Genomic DNA, 19,268 nt, shown 5'->3' with positions numbered 1-19,268 from the left:
GTGGCGGGGTAAGATATGGAGTGCTAGGTGCCCCTATGGTGCCTCCCCAATGCTTGCATTGGGCGGGCAAGCTAGGAGCTTCGCCCCAATCATATCACTGAGCCTGATCTGTCTCAGTTGCAGAGGCATGGTCAGTTTACATAGGTGTCCCTAATGCGTGGCCACTTCCCTCACTTACCCTGCCCCCCCACCTCGATTGCCAGTGCGCAGGATACAGTGCCAGGGCAACCCTTGACTCACCCCCCCCCCCCCCAACCCCCCTGCCCCCCCCCCCCCAGCTCAGCAGTCACCTCCAAGGCTGGCCAGCACCTGCCCCTAGACACTCCCCACTCCTCAGCAGGGCCAGGCATCAATTTCCCCCGCTCCCGGCACCCCGAAGGCCTGTAAACAACAGGCAGGCTGTGGAGAGCACTGCTGCTCACTCACCTCAGTGCCCCCAAAGTGAAGGCTGCCAAATGCATGTCGCCTGCATGCTGTTGTGAAACACATCAGCGTGCTTTATCGCTGACATGGGCGGATGATATGGCAGGGTTCGAAGAGCCTGGTGGGATGGCCTTTTAATTACATGCTGATGTATTACAATTAGCTCCCCACTGACCGATGGCGGGAAACGCAGCCTGCCATCGGGGGGGCTGAGCAGAAGATCACAACCTGCCTTCAAGCCGTCATGTAGTGGGTTCCGCCATATTTTCCATGCACACCACCAGCGGGTTCGTAAAACTGCACCCATAGTCTGACATAGTCATATTCATGGAATCAAACCTTACAATGTCCCAGACACCAATATCAACATCCCTGCCAGTGGGACAGGGCATACCTACCAGAAGTGGCAATGCAGTGTTATACAGTCAGGAGGGAGTTGCCCTGGGAGTTCTCAACATAGACTCTGAGCCTCAGTAAGTTTCACAGCATCAGGTCCTACATGGGCAAGGAAACCTCTTGATGATTACCACCAACTGCACCCCCTCAGCTGATGAATCAGTGCTCCTCCATGTTGAACATCACTTGGAAGAAGCACTGAGGGTAGCAAGGGCACAGAATGTAATCTGGGTGGCGGACTTCAATCTCCATCACCAAGAGTGGCTCGGTAGCACCACTAGTGACCGAGCTGCCCGAGTCCTAAAGGAAATAGCTGATAAACTGGGTCAAAAGCGCGTGGTGAGAGAACCAAGAAGAGGGAAAAACCTCGTCCTCACCAATCTACCTGTCACAGAGCATATGTCCTTGACAGTACTGGCAGGAGTGACTACCACACACACCTTGTGGAGACAAAGTCCCATCTTCACATTGAGGATACCCTCCATCCTGTTGTATGGCACTACCACCATGCCAAATGGGATAGATTCCAAACAGATCCAGCAACTCAAAAATGGGCATCCATGAGGTGCTGTGGGCCATCAGCAGCAGCAAAATTGCATACAACCACAATCCGTAACCTCATGGCCCAGCATATTCAGCCTGAAGTGCTGAGTGGATGATCCACCTTGGCCACCTCCTGAGGTCCCCAGCATCACAGACGCCAGTCTTCAGCCAATTTGATTCACCCCATGTGATATCAAGAAATGGCTGAAGACATTAGAGGCTGCAAAGGCTATGGGCCCTGACAACATTCTGGCAACAGAACTGAAGACTTCCATTCCAGGAGTAGCTGTGCCCTTAGCCAAACTGTTCCAGTATAGCTACAATACTGGCATCTACCTGGCAATAAGGAAGACTGCCCAGCTATGTCCTGTCCACATACAGCAGGTCAAATCCAACCTGGCCAATTAACGGCCCATCAGTCTACTTTCGATCTTTAGCAAAGTGACGGAAGGGATCAATGACAGTGCTATCATGTGCTATTTGCTCAGCAATAACATGCTTACTGACACTCAGTTCCACATGATCCACTCAGCTCCTGATCTCATTAAAACCTCAGCCCAAGCATGGACAAAAGAGCTGAACGCCAGAGGTGAGGTGAAAGTGACTGCCCTTGACATCAAGGCAGCATTTGACTGTGGCAACAAGGAGCCCTAGCAAAACTTAAGTCAATGGAAAACAGGGGGAAAACTCGCCACTTGTTGGATTCATACCTATCACAAAGGAAGATGGTTGTGGTTGTTGGAGGTCAATCATCTCAGTCCCAGGACAACACTGCAGGTGTTCCTCAGGATGGGGTCCGAAGCCTGCTTCATCAATGACCTTCCCTCCATCCTAAGGCCAGAAGTGGGGATGTCTGCTGATGATTGCACAATGTGCAGCACTATTTGCAATTCCTCAATACTGAAGCAGTCCATGCCCATATGCAGCAAGACCAGGACAATATCCAGACTTGGGCTAATAAGTGGCAAGCAGCATTCACGCCACTCAAGTGCCAGGCAATGGCCATCTTGATCAAGAGAGAATGCAACCATCTCCCCTTGACCTTCAATGGAATTACCATTTCTTAACGGCCCACTATCAAAATCCTGGGTTTACCATTGACCAGAAATTGAACTGGACCAGGCATATAAATGCTAAGGTTACAAGTGCAGGTCAGAGGCTGGGAATTATGTGGAGAGTAACTCATCTCCTGACTCCCCAAAGCCTGTCCACCATCTACAAGGCAAAAATCAGGAGTGTGATGGAATATGCCCCACTTGCCTGATGAGTGCAGCTCCAACAACACTCAAGAAGCTCAACACCATCTGGGACAAATCAGCTCACTTGACTGGCACCTCATTCACCACTTTCAACATCCACTCCCTTCACCACTGACACACAGTGGCAGTAGTGTGTACCATCTATAAGATGCACTGCAGCAACTCCCCAAGGCTCCTTTGACAGCACCTTCCAAACCTGTGACCTCTACCGCCTAGAAGGACAAAGGCAGCAGATGTATGGGAACACCAACACCTGCAAGTTCCCTCTAAGCCTTCTCTGTCGATGGGTCAAAATCCTGGAACTCCCTCCCTAACAGCACTGTGGGTGTTCCTATAGCACCTAGACAGCAGCAGTTCAAGAAGTTGGCTCACCACCACCTTCTCAAGCGCAATTAGGGATGGACAATAACCCCCCAATGTCCTGGGAAAAGAATAAAAAATAAAAGTTGAGGCACCAGCTGCTGTTTCTCAAGCTCCAGCCAAAATGAGGTCTAATTGCATACCTGGATCCTCCTTAGCTGGTCTCATGGTCATGTCCTGGAGCTAGCTTTAAGCTGCATGGGAGACATGGGTGCAGGCAGATACTAATTGCCAACAGTTAGGATTTCAAATGTTTAAACAGCAGTGTGAGAAGAGTGTTCACACTCTGAACAAATAGGTCAAGTATAGGTCTTTAACCAATACTCAGTGAGTCCAGATTTGACACCAGAATGGCCTGATGCTCCACGGAGGTTCAAACCTGAATGGTGTAAGGACATTTGGAGTTATAGAAGATTGGTAGATGGGGTTCGTGGTAGCCATGAGTTGTTCTTGCCTTCTGGAAGTTGCAAGATTGTCTTCAGTGGTCAAAGGGCTTTGCAGAACCTTTTCCTAAAATGGCCTTAGATGGGTCCAAGAATTTAGTAAGTCTCAATTGCGGCACAGAACAAAAGAACAGGAACTAGGAACAGGAGTAGGTTATATCACTCCTCACGCCTGCTCCTTCATTCAGGGACGTATTCAATGAGGCATCATCCACTGCTCTCTGAGGTAGAGAATTCCAAAGATTAGTGACTCTTTGAGAGAAGAAATTCCTCTACATATACCCATAGGTCTCTCTGTTCCTCCACCCCTTTTACTCAGGCTGGTTCTCACTTGTATTATCTGCCATACACACCCCTTTCTTCATCTTACTCTCTATCTCTTTCAACATCCAGGGACCAGGGAACTCTGGTTTTGCTTGCCCTATCTTTTTCCTTTATGGGAATTTATCCGGTTTATCTCCTCTTTAAAGCAGCCAATTGCTCCGTTTTTCCTGGGTCCAAATCTGTTCTTGCCTCACTGAAATTGGCTTTCCTCTAGTTAAGCAGTTTTACTCCAGCTTACTGCTTATCCTTTTCTAGGCTAACCTAAATCTTATGACACTATGAAAACTGTTCCCTAAATGTCCCCTACTGATACTTGCTCTTCTTGATCCATTCATTCTCAGAACCAAATCCAGCAATGCCTCCTCCCCATCGGATCAGAAACATACTGATCCTGAAAATGTTCCTAAACATATTTCAAAAACTCTTCTCCCTCTCTCCCCTTTACATTATGCTATACAGTTTATACTACGATAATTAGTCTCGCGTTATCATTACTGTTTTGCACGTCTCTGTTATTTTCCTGCACATTTGCTCTTCAATATCTTTCATACTAGTTGATGGCCTATAGAATACACTCAGTAGAACAATGTACCTATATTGTTTCTTAATATATGAATATACTTAACAACTGAGTACCCAGAGCTTTCTGAGATAGATAATTTAAAAGATATACAACCCTCTGAGTGAAGAAATTTCTCCTCATCTTAGCACAAAATAATCCACCCCTTATCCTGTGCTCCAGACAGGGGAAACAGACTCTCAATGTCAAGCTTTCTCAGAATCTTGTAGGTGTCAGTCATGGAGAGCAGTTTTCACTTGAGGTGGATGATAGGCAGATGGTCAGTGGAGTTATTGCGAGAAGTTTCGAGGGCCTGACCTCATTTATATAGCCAATGGTGAGCTGGGAGGTGAAACATCAGATAATTGGCTGACTTCAGTACACAGCTGACTGACAGTTGGAGACTCCAAAGTTAGGGGAGGGGAGGGGTGGTGGGGGACAGGATTTTGGGGAAATGTGTTCTCAGAACAGCCAGTGGATGGAGGATTCCCTGATTCCCTTTAAAGACCACTACTTCGATCATTTGGCACCCGGTACAAACAGCCATAAGACATCACCACCTGCCATAGCACTTCAATTTGTACACTGCAGGCGATGACTCCATCTGAAAGTTGATACTGCAGCCACCCATCATAAGATCCTACCCAAATGACAGTATCAAGAGTTCCAGCATAAACAATCCAATCATTGGCATAATTTGTGGACCTCTGCATTCACATTTACACCAAAGTGGGGTGATGGGGTTGGCAGTAGGAGGGAGTTAAAATGGTGAATGGTGAATGGTTAAAATGGTGTGTGACATTTCCCTTAAAATGGTGATCAAGGCTACTATTAAATTATTGGACAAGGTTACCTTTGAAATGGCCATCCGACTGAGCAGGTCATGTTTCAAATAAAAGAGGGTAGCAGGAAAGAGTTTGTCTCAGAGAGGACACATTCTTTGGAGGCTCCATTAATGGAGGAAATGTTCCTATGGATATAGATTAACACTGTGTTTACCTCTGATATGCGGCACATACGCCTCGAATCCAGAGTCAGTCAGCCACTTGCAAACCTCATCTGTTGTCATTCGCTCTAGTGGTATTGCTGCACCGGATGTGTCAGTTCCCTACAAAAATAATTTGGCATTAGAATTGGAAAGGGAAAGAAACATTTCATAGGCACATAGGGAAAGGGGGAGGCCATTCAGTCCTTCAAACCTATTTAGCCATATAATCAGATTGGGGCTGATCTGTATCTCAACTCCATAGACCCATATTTGATCAATATTCCTTGACACCCTAATCTGATCAGTTACATTGATTACATATGGATGCTTATGTAACTTCCTTTCATTAACTTCATCTAATCCTGTTCTGTTATTCATTTTTCCCTCTTGTATTCATCTAGTTTCTCCTTGAATGTGACAATACTATGCCCTTCAACTACTCCTTAGCCGGAATTTTAAGGGCTGGTTGCGGCAGGGACAGGGCCATAAAATGTGGTGAGCCACTCTAAATTCTAATGACTTCGGTGGGACTGTAAAAGCCCGCTGTCATAAAATTCCTACCCTTGTGTAGCGAATTCCGTCTTCTCAACACTTTCTGGGTAAAGATATTTCTTGTAAAATTTCCTAATGGGTGACTTCCTTGATCTCTAGTTTTGGTCTCCCTTACAAGTGAAAACATCTTCATTACATGCCTTTTTAATTTATTCATAGGGTGTGGGAAAAAGTAGCATTTATTGCCCATCCTTAATTGGCTTTTGGTAGGTGATGATGAGCCACCTTCTTGAACTGCTTTGGTCCATGTGGTGCACCCACAGAGCTGTTAGGGTGGGAATTCCAGAGTTTAAACGATAAAGGGACAATAAAGTTAATTTGATATGTTACTTGGAGGGGAACTTTGCAGGTGGTAGATCTAGCATGTATATGGTGCCTTTATTCTTTTAGGCAATAGAGGTAATGGATTTGAAAAGTGTAATCAAGCAAGCCTTGGCGAGGTGCTGCAGTGCTTCACCTGGATGATACACACTATAGCCATAGAGTGCCAGTGATGGAGGGAGTGAATGTCTAAGGTGGCATGTGGGGTACCAATTAAGCAGGCTGCTTTGTCCTGGATGGTGGCGAGCTTCTTGAGTTTTGTTGGAGCTTCACTCATTCAGGCAAATGGTAAGCAATCCATCACATTGCTGATTTGTGTCTTGTAGATGGAAGGGCTATAAGGATACAGGAGGTGCCACAGAGTACCCAATCAATATGTGCCTGATCCAGTTAAGTTTCTGATCAATGGTGATTCTTAGAAGGTTGATGGTGGGGGATTCAGCAATACAAATCTCAACTGAATGTCAAGGGGAGGTGGTTAGATTCTTTCTAGTTGGAGATGGTCATTGCCTGGCCTTTGTTATTTATCCAATGTTACTTATCATGTTATTTATCGAAGCCTTCATCATTTTAAACACCTCTCATCCCATCAGCTTTCTTCTTTATAGAGAAAAGAGCATCAAGCTGTTCATCTGTCCTAATAGTAATAACTTCTCAGTTCTGCTATCATCCTTGTAAAAGTAACCTAGCAGAAATAGCAAAGGACAGAAAAAATTGATGGGACTAGGTTATAAGCCCTCTCACAGTAGCTACAGTGTTGGACAGAGTATATATCAGCAAATTAGAATAGTACGCAACAAGGGTTATAATTGTGGGGAACTTTAATCTGCACACAGATGGAGCAAACCAAATTGGCAAAAGTAGTTTGGAGGACGAGTTAATGGAATGCTTTTAAGACTAGAAGAATATGTCAAGGAATCAACTAGGAAACAGGCTATTTTAGATAAAAACAGAAAATGCTAGAAATATTCTGCTGGTCTGGCAAGATCTGTGGAGATAGAAAAACAGAGTTAACATTTTAGGTGAATGAGCTTTCATTAGGGTACTGACCTAAAAGAAAAACTGTTTTGCTCTCTACAGATGCTGGCAGGCATGTTGAATATTTCAGCATTTTTTGTTTTTATTTCAGCCATCAAGCCTACACAGTATTTTGCTTTTGTCTTAGGTTATTTTAGATCTAGTGTTATGCAATGAGACAGTATTTATTAGTAATCTTACTGTAAAGGATCCTCTTGGAAGAGTGAGCATAATATGATAGAATTGCATGTTGAGTTTGAGGCTGATGTGGCAAAGTCCAAAATTAGGATCTTAAATTTAAACAATGCCAATTATGAGTTGGTTAAAGTTGATTGGTAAATTAGATTAAAAGAAATGATTGTAGACAAGCAATGAAAAATTTAGAATCATGGAATAGCACAACACAGAAGCCATTTGACCCATTGAGTCTGTGGCAGTTCCGTTGGATGATTCTTAAGTCTCTACAAGCATACATTCCCTTGAGGTATTAAAAGCTCCATGGGAAAAGTGTCCAACTGAGGCTGATTAAAGAAGTTAAGTACAGTTTAGATTAAAAGAAGAGGCTTGCAATGTTGTTAAAAAAGAGCAGCGAGCATGAGGATTGGAAAGGTTTTAGAAATCAGCAAAGCATAACCAATAAATTCATAAACAGCAAATGAACAAGAAAAATAAAACAATTTGTAATAGCTTCTGTAAAAAGGAAGGCAGCAGTGAAAGTAAACATGAATCCCTTACAGGCAGAGACAGGAAAAATTATAATAGGAAATATAGAGATGGCAGTCATTAAACAAATATATTTGAGCTGAATTTTCAACCAGGAGTGAGAACCCAACTTGAGGGCTGGTTCTGGCTCCCAACTCTGCACAGCATGTCATAGGCACGTCCACTACTATTTTGCAATGGGGAGCCAAATGAAGGCCAGCGAGTGGGCTCGCCGTCCAATCTGGGACAACGAGAGAGGTCCCAAGGCTGCAAAACCAATTAAAGGCTCTCCAGCACTCACTGACCAGCAGCTCCACAGGCCGAGTTGGGAACTGTCGATTTAAAGATGGAGCTAGATGCTTTGTCACAAGTAATGATCAAGATTATCGCTCGTATAATATTGAGAAAGGTGCTGGATAATTAATGAAAGATAAAGGGGAGTTCGGGTTAGAACAGTACAAAACCAGCTCCCAAGAGGGGCTGTAATGCCAAGAAGGCAATAAGGGTGAATGATTTCCCTCAAATAAAGGTTTTGATGTTTCTAAACATACTTACCAAAGTATGGAACAATATCTCAAGATGAGAGGGCCTGAGCCTCTCTTTACTGTCCTGAACTCTATTTAGCAGTAAGTTTGAGATCCTGAACATCACATTTTATATTTGTAACGACAGTTGACATTCATCTCAGGTTAAATGTACCTTTGTCATTAAAATACACACACTAATATTCATTCCCACTGCACAAATCACCTTGTCAGATCCAGAGGTGTTACATCTCTCCTTCATGGTCCAAGGCTCCTCAACTTGCTGTTCATTTGTCTTGTTCTGATCACCTGCATCAGTGCATTAATAGGATTAAATTTTAGTTTCACGTAAAGTTAAGAATAAGATTAACTGTAAGCCTGTCATGCAGCAGAGTTTTTATATGGGCACTCTACTCTGGGTGGGTCTAATCTATTGCAATTAACTCCTCATGGTCTAGCTCCCACCTAGACACTGGGTTGTAAGCAGGGGTTTGGGGGGGCGCTGTTAGTTGGTCCTTATACGTAGTTGTGATGGGTTAGTAAAGAACCAGCAGCACTTGTCCTATTTTCTTGACTTCAGTAAGAAATACATAAATACATAAAATCAAAGTGTTGATTCAAACAGATATCTATTTTTGTGCTATTTCTGAAGGCTAATCATCACCCATTAAGTCTCATTTGGATTTATATTTCTTGCTTGTTGATTTTGCTTGTTTGAATTTTATGATCCTGCTCAACTTCTGACCTCATTACAGCCTTTGTTAAAATATGGACAAAAGAGCTGAACTCCCGAGGTGAGGTAAGAATGACTGCCCTTGATGTCAAGGTAGCATTTGACTGGTTGTGGCATCAAGGAGCCCTAATAAAATTGGAGTCAATGGGAATCGGGGGGCAACTCTCTGCTGGTTGGAGTTACGCCTAGCACAAAGGAAGAAGGTTGCTGGAGGTCAATCATCTCAGCTCCAGGACATCACTGCAGGAATTCCTCAGGGTAGCATCCTAGGCCCAACCAACTTCAGCTGCTTCCATCATAAGGTCATAAGTGGGGATGTTCACTGATGATTGCACAATGCTCAGCACCATTCACAGCTTTTCAGATACTGAAGCAGTCCATGTTCAAATGCAGCAAGACAAGTGGCAAGTAACATTCATGCCACACAAGTGCGTCAAGGGGTATAGGGAGAGGGTAAGGTGTTGAGATAGAGGACCAGCCATGATCATACTGAATGGCAGAGCAGGCTCAAAGGGCCGAATAACCTACTCCTGCTTCAATTTTCTATGTTTCTATATGCCAGGCAATGACTATCTCCAACAAGAGAGAACCTAATCATCGCCCCTTGACGTTCAATGGCATTAACAGCGCTAATGATCCCCAGCTGACCTTACCCCTGGACAAGTCTGATCCCAGGGTGGAACCCAACTTGATAGATCCTAACTTTTACTTGTTTATTTAGATACGTGGAAAATAGCTACTGAACAGAATCATAGGAGTCAGCTGATGAACTTTTAACAAAAGAATAAAACATTTATTCAACAAGAAAAGATTAATTATATTACAATACTCCTTCAACCCTAACTATACCTTTAAAGATTTCTACAGATTTTTAAGGATAACACAAGTTACAAAAGCTATCTTATACTTTAATGTTCACAGTAAGTACACAGTCCAGGTAACCCAATTGGCGCCCTGTGGTCAGATACGCCACACTCTGAAACCAAATGACAGATGCCACCTCAACCAGATGCTATGGATCTCTCCTCAACTCCCCCTAGATAATTGTCACACTATGAGCCAGTCAGTCTCACTGAACAACGTCTTTCACACAAGGGTCTCCACTCTCAAAGAATTTGCTTTGGAATCTTCTGCCAAAGCAACACTTTCTCTCAGACACCTTCTGCAAGGGTTCACCATCAGAGTTTCGAACTCTCCTTCCGATGTTCCTCTTCCCTGGGTCATCACATGCATTCAAGCTGGCTTCCATGCACTCTCTCTCACCAGCTCAGCCGACAACAGTACCACTGCTTCACATGCACATAGCAAAGAGTAACAGATCTTCAGTTGTCTCTTTGGGCCTTCTTGCCTCTTGCAAGCTGTTCTCGCTTTAAATCTGCTTTATGCAGCTTTTTTCTCTTTAAATCTAATGCTTAGAGCCTTTCTCTCTGCTCCTCACTTTAACTTTATTTATCAGGACCTTTTCCAAGTTCTTCCCTTTGACTAGAAGATCTGCTTGGGACTTTCCCCTGTTCCACTCTGCTGGATTTTGGGGTCTTTTCTTTAGCTTGGGACTGGCTATCTGTCCCCTTTCTCCAGTCTCTCCCAGCAGCTACTTTCAAAACAAACTGAACTCAAAACAGCTTCCAAAATCAAACTCCACTTTGTTCAATATTCATTTTTATTTTTTAATTTTAATTTATTTTTTCCACTTATTTTTATTATTTTTTTTAAATTATTTCAATTTTTATCCATTGTTTTATCCCCAGCTTTTAGCCTATTTTCAATTTTTCCTCACCACCGTCCCCTCCCCCTACCCCACCCCCACTGGGGCCATCTGTCACTTGCTCATGTTGTTCTTTCCAGAGCACTTACCCTGGTCCGGACATTATCACATTCTGCTTTCTACTCTTAATGTAACCATTAGCACCTCCTTTAGCCAGTACTGCCACCATTAACACCCCTTTGGCCTTTTGTTTATGACATCTTTTGCAATCTCTCCTTTGCCTCCACCTATCACTGGCCTTCTATCCAGCTTCACCTGTTCCACTCCTCTTAAACAGTATATATTTCACCACCTTTCTATTTCCCTTAAGCTCTGAAGCAGAGTCATACGGACTCAAAACGTTAACTCTGTCTTTCTCTCCACAGATGCTGTCAGACCTGCTGAGTTTTTCCAGCATTTTTTGTGTTTATTCCAAATTCAAACTGCAGTTTTTCTTCTTGTGTGTGTCTCTGTGGCAGTGGCCTGCCTCTCTAGACCCTTGTTGCCAGCCAACAGCACTGTTTCATTCTACTCCTGTTTGCTTAACTTAGCTTATAGCTGTAAAACTCTCATTAGAAATGCGCAGATTTTAAGGTGAAACTAAAACTCAATTTGACTTTTTTTAACACACAAATTCAGAAATACAAATAAAACTTAAACATTAAAGTTAATACTCATTCCTAACACCCACAAATACCAATATAACTTTGTCAGGAAGACATAATAATTTTCATAATGTTATTGAAATTTATTGTAGAGTGATAGTGGGGTCTGTGTGTTGGCGGGGGGGGGGAGGGTGTTATTAAATAAAAAATAAAGTTTTTTTTATATTTGCTTTTGGAAACCTCATCCTGACTGTGGATGAGGTTTCCAAAAAAATGCAAAAGCCGTATGGCCTTTTCGCCTGCCCGCCAACCGTTAAGTTGAATTAAAGGCAGCTGGTCTGAAGGTTTTGATGTAACAGAAGATTAACTAGGTTTGAAATGTTAAGTAGGTAAGCATGGGGGAAGTTTTAGGATGCAAGGTGTAAAGGGAACAAGTGCATTTTTAAATAAACCAGACTAGATTGAATTCAAAAGAGGAAGTTAAATACCACACCTAGCCAGAAGTTAAGAAACAGCGTATTTATTTTAGCCAAAGATTACTGGTAAAATTGGTACTATGATAGATTTTATTGTTAGAGGGGTAAAGTTCAAAGACGTAATGAAACAATGGGGATTTGCACTCAAAGGGGAAAATATGTATAAAAAAGAGAAGGCTGTGTATAAGACTAGGCATTCTAAGATCTAAAACAATTGTGGAAAGCCTCCAGCATATAAGCCTCAATCTGCTGTCTACAAAGAACTGAAGTCAAGAAAACTCACTTTGAATTGGATTGTTAAGGGTGTCATGTTTCTGTGCCTGAGACTTTTAAAGTCTATGGGCAGAATTTTGCCCTTGGCATGCAGGATCGGCAGGGGCGGTCAGGATGCTGCCTGCCGCCCGCGATTGGCAGTGCACCGCGATTTTGGGTGGGCGAGCCAATTAAGGCCCACCCAGCATAATACTCGAGCGGCAGCACTGAGTGCTGCCTGTGTGGATGGGGGGGGAGGAGGACGAACAGGCCTAGTGCGCAGTTCGCACAGGCACGTGAAAGAGCACTGAATAATCTCCCTGTGGCATGGAGCTGCCTCAGGGAGATGAAGAATAAATTGAACATCAGAAAAATTTAATAAAGCATGTCCCCTCGTGTGACTCTGTCACATGAGCAGGGACGTGTTATTAAATAAAAAATAAAGTTTTTTTTTGTATTTGCTTTTGGAAACCTCATCCCAACCATGGATGAGGTTTCCAAAAAATGCAAAGGTCACATGGCCTTTTCACCTGCCCGCCAACCATTAAGTTGAATGGGCAGTGATAAATTAAACTCAATTGATTACACACTGGCCTTTTAATTGTTGGAGGGTGCGCTGCCAGCTCCAGTGTGCACCCGCCGATTGAACTAGCGTGCAACTGCGCATTGATGTTGGCATGCTCGTCAGCGTTAACGTGTGTCATTTCATGCTTGGCTGGGTCATTTGCGCACACACCCACCAAGCGTGTTTTTCTGCCCTTTGTGCCTTACTGTTGCCTTAACAAAAGTGTAACCAGGAGTTACATTAAGTAGGGGATGTAGAAATTATCATAGTAGTAATTTGTAGATCTACGTGTGTACTTAAAATAATTTATTCTATTAATAAAGGTTTAATTTAGTTTTGTGAGAAACCTATAACTCGGGGGACTTATTATGACTGAGTTCAAGGCACACACCTCGAAATTTATACAAATTGCAAAACAGTTGTGGCAGTTGTTTCAAGTTTCCCTTTGGGGTTTGAGCAGCTCAGCATTGATGTTCAATGGCATTACCATCACTGAATCCCCCAATATCAACATCCTGGGGGTTACGATTGACCAGAACCTGAACTGGACTAGCCATATAAATACTGTGGCTACAAGAGCAGGTCAGAGGCTAGGAATCCTGCAACAAGTAATCCACCTCCTGACTCCCCAAAACCTGACCACCATCTACAAGGCAAAAGTCAGGAATGTGATGGAATACTCTCCACTTGCTTGGATGAGTGCAGCTCCAACAACACTCAAGAAGCTTGACACTGTCCAGGACAAAGTAGCCCGCTTGATTGACACCACATCCACAAACATTCACTCTCTCCATCACCGACGCACAGTAGCAGCAGTGTGTACCATCTACAAGATGCACTGCAGGAATTCACCAAGGCTCCTTCAGCAGCACCTTCCAAACCCATGACCACTACCATCTAGAAGAACCAGGGCAGCAGACACATAGGAACACCACCACCTGGAAGTTCCCCTCCAAGCCACTCACCATCCTGACTTGAAAATATATCGCCATTCCTCCACAGTCGCTGGGTCAAAACCCTGGAACTCTCTCCCTAACAGCACTGTGGGTGTACCTACACCACATGGACTGCAGTAGTTCAAGAAGGCAGCTCACCACCACCTTCTCAAAGACAACCAGGGCTGGGCAATAAATGCTGGCCTAGCCAGCGAAGCCCACATCCCGTGAATAAATTTTTAAAAATTTACCATCAGCTGTGCCAGAACAAACTTACTTAAACTATCTCTATTTCCTAATACTATCAACATCTTGGGGGTTACTATTGACCAAAAACTGAACTGGACTAGCCATATAAATACTGTAGTTACAAAACAGGTCAAAGGCTAGGGATCCTGCGGTGAGTAACTCACCTCCTGACTCCCCAAAGCCTGTCCACAAGGCACAAATCAGGAGTGTGATGGAATACTCCCCACCTGCCTGGATGAATGCTGCTCCAACAACACTCAAGAAGCTGGACATTGTCAAGGACAAAGCAGTCCGCTTGATTGGCACCACATCCACAAACATTCACTCCCTCCACCACCGACGCACAGCAGCAGCAGCATGTATTATCTGCAAGATGCACTGCAGAAATTCACCAAAGCTCTTAAACAGCACCTTCCAAACCCACGACCACTACAATCTAGAAGGAGAAAGGCAGCAGAGAGATGGGAACACCACCATCTGGAAGTTCCCCTCCAAGTCATTCACCATCCTGACTTGGAAATATATCGCTGCTCCTTCACTGTCGCTGGGTCAAAATCCTGGAACTCCCTTCGTAACAGCACTGGTGGTGTACCTACATCATATGGACTGCAGTGGTTCAAGAAGGCAGCTCACTACCACTTTCTCAAGGGCAATTGGTGATGGGCAATAAATGCTGGCCTGGCCTGTGAAGCCCACATCCCATAAATGAATAAAAAATAATGTTTAGGGAAGCCTTATTCCAAGCCTTCTTCCAGGTTGGGTTGCCATTTAACAAGATAAAGCTTATCAGCAACGAGAGTCTTTTGTTAGCAAGGACTGATGAATAAACAAGTCAGTGGTTTGCCAGATAAGTAGGTAGTCTATATCATAAACAAAGAAGTCAATGATCAACATATCAGTTAGGAAGCTGAAAAAAAATTACTTTGAAAGAATGGCTTTGCATGACTAGAGCCTTATAAAGATCTTAAACCTAACTTCATAGAGAGAGGCAAAACCAAATAATTGTTGAAGATAATGTTCTTTATGTGGAAAGAAGTATGATTGTTTATTTCTCTCTATAAATATTGCTTAAGACAATGAGTGTGTCAAGACTTGCAGCTGAGTTGATATCCAGTCCAAGAACATTACAATGGTACACAACAATGATACACCCATAAAAAGAGTGATCTTAAAGTCTCCTATTCCAGTATCTTATCAGTATTACATTTTATCATTTTGTCAACTGTATAGTGAGATTGGAGTCAAGCATACAGCCGACTAGATAAGAGTGGCAGGCTCCCTTCCCTGAAGGTATTAGTTAGATTGTTGGATTTTGATGACAATCTGACAGCCCCTGTAGTCACTGGAGCTAAGGCACAAATGGTTAGTCTTACTGCATTAACTTGGCATAGTGGGATTTGAACTCATAGGCCAGGATCTTTAGGTTGGTGAGGGGGGGGGGGCAGGGCCCGCTCGCCAACACATAAAGTAATACAGGATGACATCGGGCGGAACTCCCAATGTCACCCTGCATCATTTCAATTTTCAGGTCAGTGGGGGCACAGCCGAATCAGTTATGCGCCTGCCGGCCTGTCAACAGCCTATTGAGGCCATTTAGAAAGTAATTTACTTAATTAATGGACCTGCCCATCCAACCTTAAGGTTGGCGGGCAGGCCGGGAGCCCCGACAGGCTTGAAAAAAGCATGAAACCTCATCCATGCGCGGGATGAGGGTTTTTAAAAATTTAATAAAGGTTAGAGTTAAAGTGATGGACATGTCCCAACTCATCTGACAGTGTCACATGAAGGGACATGTCAGGGAAATTTTGTTTCTGCTCCTTGACCATTTTTAAATTTGGCGCCAACCTCCCTGAGGCAGCACTTAGCCTCAGGGATATGAGTGTGCTCTTTTGCACGCATGCGCGAAAGAGCGCATTCTCAGCTGAGGGAATCCCCCCCGCCCACACACCGAAGCGCTCCCTGGCGGATGTCATGCTGGGCGGGCCTTAATTGGCCCGCCAACGTAAAATGGCGGTGCGCCCCCAATCGGCGATCAGAGGTGACCCTGCACACTCCCGCTCCTGCACATCCCCCCCAATGGGGGGGAAATCCTTCCCTTAATCTTTGATCCACTGCAATGGTTGTCTGTTCAATGTATTAAGTGTCCATTCCTTACTGAGCTTGGGTTTCTCCATTCCTTACCCAGTATCTGCTTGACATTCATATCTGAAGGATTGAGTTGCTGGTAGAGGGCGACCAGCAAATGTTGTCTGTCCTCTGCAACTTGTAACTTCAACTGGTCAACCAGCTCCGGGTCAATGTTGGCTAAATGCTGACCAGTAATCCCAAGTTCTAAAGAGAAAGGAGACAGGTCAACATTACGAGGAGTACGCCCTGGCACTTCCCAATGCCATCTGCGAAGAAGACTGTTGGTTAATGAATGAATCAGCTGAAGAAGATCCAGGAACACTCTCAGGAAGGTAGGGTACAATCTTCTCACTTTAGTATCTGGTAACACAGAGGGATTATTTTTGGGTTGGGAACCTGACTCACTGATCTGCATGCCCAGCCATTGTTCTTTCTCAGAGCAATCCAATAATCAGCTGCTTCCAGTTTCCCTGGCCAAATGGGGAGGGTGGTCAGAGTGATGCATCCATTCTGTCAAAGAACAGATTTCTAATTAAAGAGATCCTCTATGACTCTATTGCTGGAAAATGGAATTAGAATAGTTAGGTACTTGCTTGATCAGCGCAGACTCGATGGGATGAAGGGACTTTTTCTGTGCTGTAGGTCTCTATGGCTCTATGAGATCATGGTATGGTAACAATAGCTCACCAGCACCTGGATTTTTGAAGCTATAGCAACCCCACCCCCCAACCCCCCCCCACCTCCCCACCAACCCCCCCCACCCCCCCCCCCACCCTGGATCACTCACTGGTACCTGGAGGTTATGCTGTGGAATCTGAGGAGCTTCAATGAGGTGACTCTCCAAAAGATGGGAGGAAAGCCAACATCTACAACCAGACAGGCATGGATGAGAATGGTCAAGGAAGTCAACAGCAGATGCATGCTCCTTCCAATTTAGAGAAGTGTGCATAAGTGATTAAGGAGCTCAGGAGTGAAAGATAGGTGAGTGGCATAACACTTACAGTTGCTAAGCCCCACACTGTGACTTACCCAGCATTTTCCTACACAACAACCCAGTTTTAATGATGTTGGTCGATGTAGTATAAGGGTATCTGGCATAGCAAGGGTTAATGTGGGACTGGGAACCAGTACCGTCCACAGTCTGATGTAAAGGGACACATGATTTGATACTAGGGTTAGTTAAGGACTGGATAGAGACCTGTGTAGAAGCAAGAATGGACTTAGCTCATAGCTTGGGTTATTCCTGTATATATATGTACATCACTATGTATTATCAATAAGCAGTTAATGTTCAACCATACATGTCTCAGAACCTCTTCCTGAGACCTACTAAACATACAACATGGTGATAGCTAATGGAAAAACCCAGAACCTCAAATAAACTGGAGCAGAAATTCAGAAGCTAGAAAATTAAAGAAACAGCATTCTGACCTGACTGAAAGCACCTGAAGTGAAGACACAGAGGAAGATTACTTGAAAGAAGCTCCATTGCAGAATTGGAAACAGAAAGGCTGAAGAAAAATCTCTATTGTGCAGCTGAGCACTCCACAAGATCTCACGGAGGTCCACTGTGAAAGCCCCCAGCGTGCAGTGTCAAAGACCTAAGCAAGGGCAAGCAGAATATTCAGTTCTAAGCCAGAATTTGTCTAAAAAAAAATTTCAGTGATGTAAAAGAATGTCCGAGCCACCTGTTTCCGAAAGCACTGTGGCTAGTCAGGTTCAGAATCAGCGCCATACCACCCAGTGGCCAAGTGAAAAGAAAAAAAAGCGGAAAGTTTGAAAACCTCAGCCGAAGCTGGAAATCGATTGTAAAATGCCCGAAAATCCTCTGATGTCACAAGGAAGGCCCAAAATGGATAACTGAGTAAATCACTACACAAAACTAAAGACAAAGAGGTCGGGATCACCATCACTGCGGGAGCCTGCCAAAATGTGACGAATGCAGGAAGACTCTGAAAAAATGTTTCCTGCAGCACGATCTTTAAAGCTTGCACAGCATTTACAGCTTTACTCACCTGTAGGGTGAGGGGGAAATTACCTGGATTCTTTGTACCAGGAGGCAGTCACACGCCTTAGGACAGGGTCTTCTGATTTGGTCAGTGGTCAGGGGCAGGAGAGTGTGACTGCGAGTGAGGCAGGTAAGGGGACTCAAAGGGCAGGAGCCCCAGCTTTTACAATTGTCCAACAGGTTTGATGGTTTTTCAGCTTGTTTGGATGAGAATGGGGGTTGCAGGGTGGATAAGCTAACTGGCCATGGCACCATGGTACAGGAAGCCATTCAAGTGAGGGAAGAAAAAAGGAATGTAGTGGTAATACGAGATAGTATAATCAGAGGGATTGACACTGTTCTCTTTAGCAAAGAACGTGAGTACAGATGACTGTGTTGCCTGCCTGGTGCCAGGGTTTCGGACGTGTGACTGCCTCCTGGTACAAAGAATCCAGGTAACTTTCCCCCTCGTCCTACAGGTGAGTAAAGCTGTAAATGCTGTGCAAGCTTTAAAGATGGTGCTGCAGGAAACATTTTTTCAGAGTCTTCCTGCGCTTGACACATTTTGGCAGGCTCCCACAGTGATGGTGCTCAAGGCTGGAGACGAGTTTGCAGTGCGAGGGGGAGGACCCAGTCATCGTGGTCAACGTAGGTACCAATGACATAGGCAGGACAAAGAAGGAGGCTCTGCATAGTCATTATGAAGACCTGGGCACCAAATTAAGAAGCAGAACCTCAAAGGTCATAATCTCTGGATTATTTTCTAAAATTTCATTCATGGGATGTGAGCTTCGGTGGCTGGGCCAGCATTTATTGCCCATCCCTAAATGCCCTTGAGAAGGTGGTGGTGAGCTGCCTTCTTGAACCGCTGCAGTTCATGTGGTGTAGGTACATCTACAGTGCTGTTAGGGAGGTCCAGGATTTTGGCCCAGCAACAGTGAAGCAACGGCGCTATATTTCCAAGTCAGGATGGTGTGTGGCTTGGAGGGAAATTTCCAGGTGGTGGTGTTCCCATCTATCTGCTGCCCTTGTCCTTCTAGGTGGTAGTGGTCGTGGGTTTGGAAGATGCTGTCAAAGGAGCCTTGGTGAATTTCTGCAGTGCATCTGGAGTGTAGATGGTACACACTGTTGCTACTGCTCGTCGGTGGTGGAGGGGGTGAATGTTTGCTGATGTGGTGCCAGTC

At 44.4% G+C, this 19,268-nt stretch overlaps 1 protein-coding gene across 1 annotated transcript in view; it reads right to left on the bottom strand.

The window, feature by feature from the left end:
• LOC121292845 overlaps positions 1-19,268 on the bottom strand; it is a 141,333-nt gene that overhangs the window by 36,202 nt on the left and 85,863 nt on the right. Inside the window, exons 6-8 of the mRNA XM_041215316.1 lie at positions 16,152-16,301; positions 8,638-8,720; positions 5,307-5,415 (exon numbers count right to left, since the gene is read on the bottom strand). Coding sequence (XP_041071250.1) covers positions 5,307-5,415; positions 8,638-8,720; positions 16,152-16,301 — 342 coding nt within the window. The remainder of the gene's footprint in view (positions 1-5,306; positions 5,416-8,637; positions 8,721-16,151; positions 16,302-19,268) is intronic.

The sequence above is a fragment of the Carcharodon carcharias genome, chromosome 20 (genome assembly GCF_017639515.1).
Source record: "Carcharodon carcharias isolate sCarCar2 chromosome 20, sCarCar2.pri, whole genome shotgun sequence".
Lineage (NCBI taxonomy): Eukaryota > Metazoa > Chordata > Chondrichthyes > Lamniformes > Lamnidae > Carcharodon > Carcharodon carcharias.
Note: the sequence above shows the minus strand (reverse complement) of the source record. Positions and strands in the feature narration are given on the sequence as shown.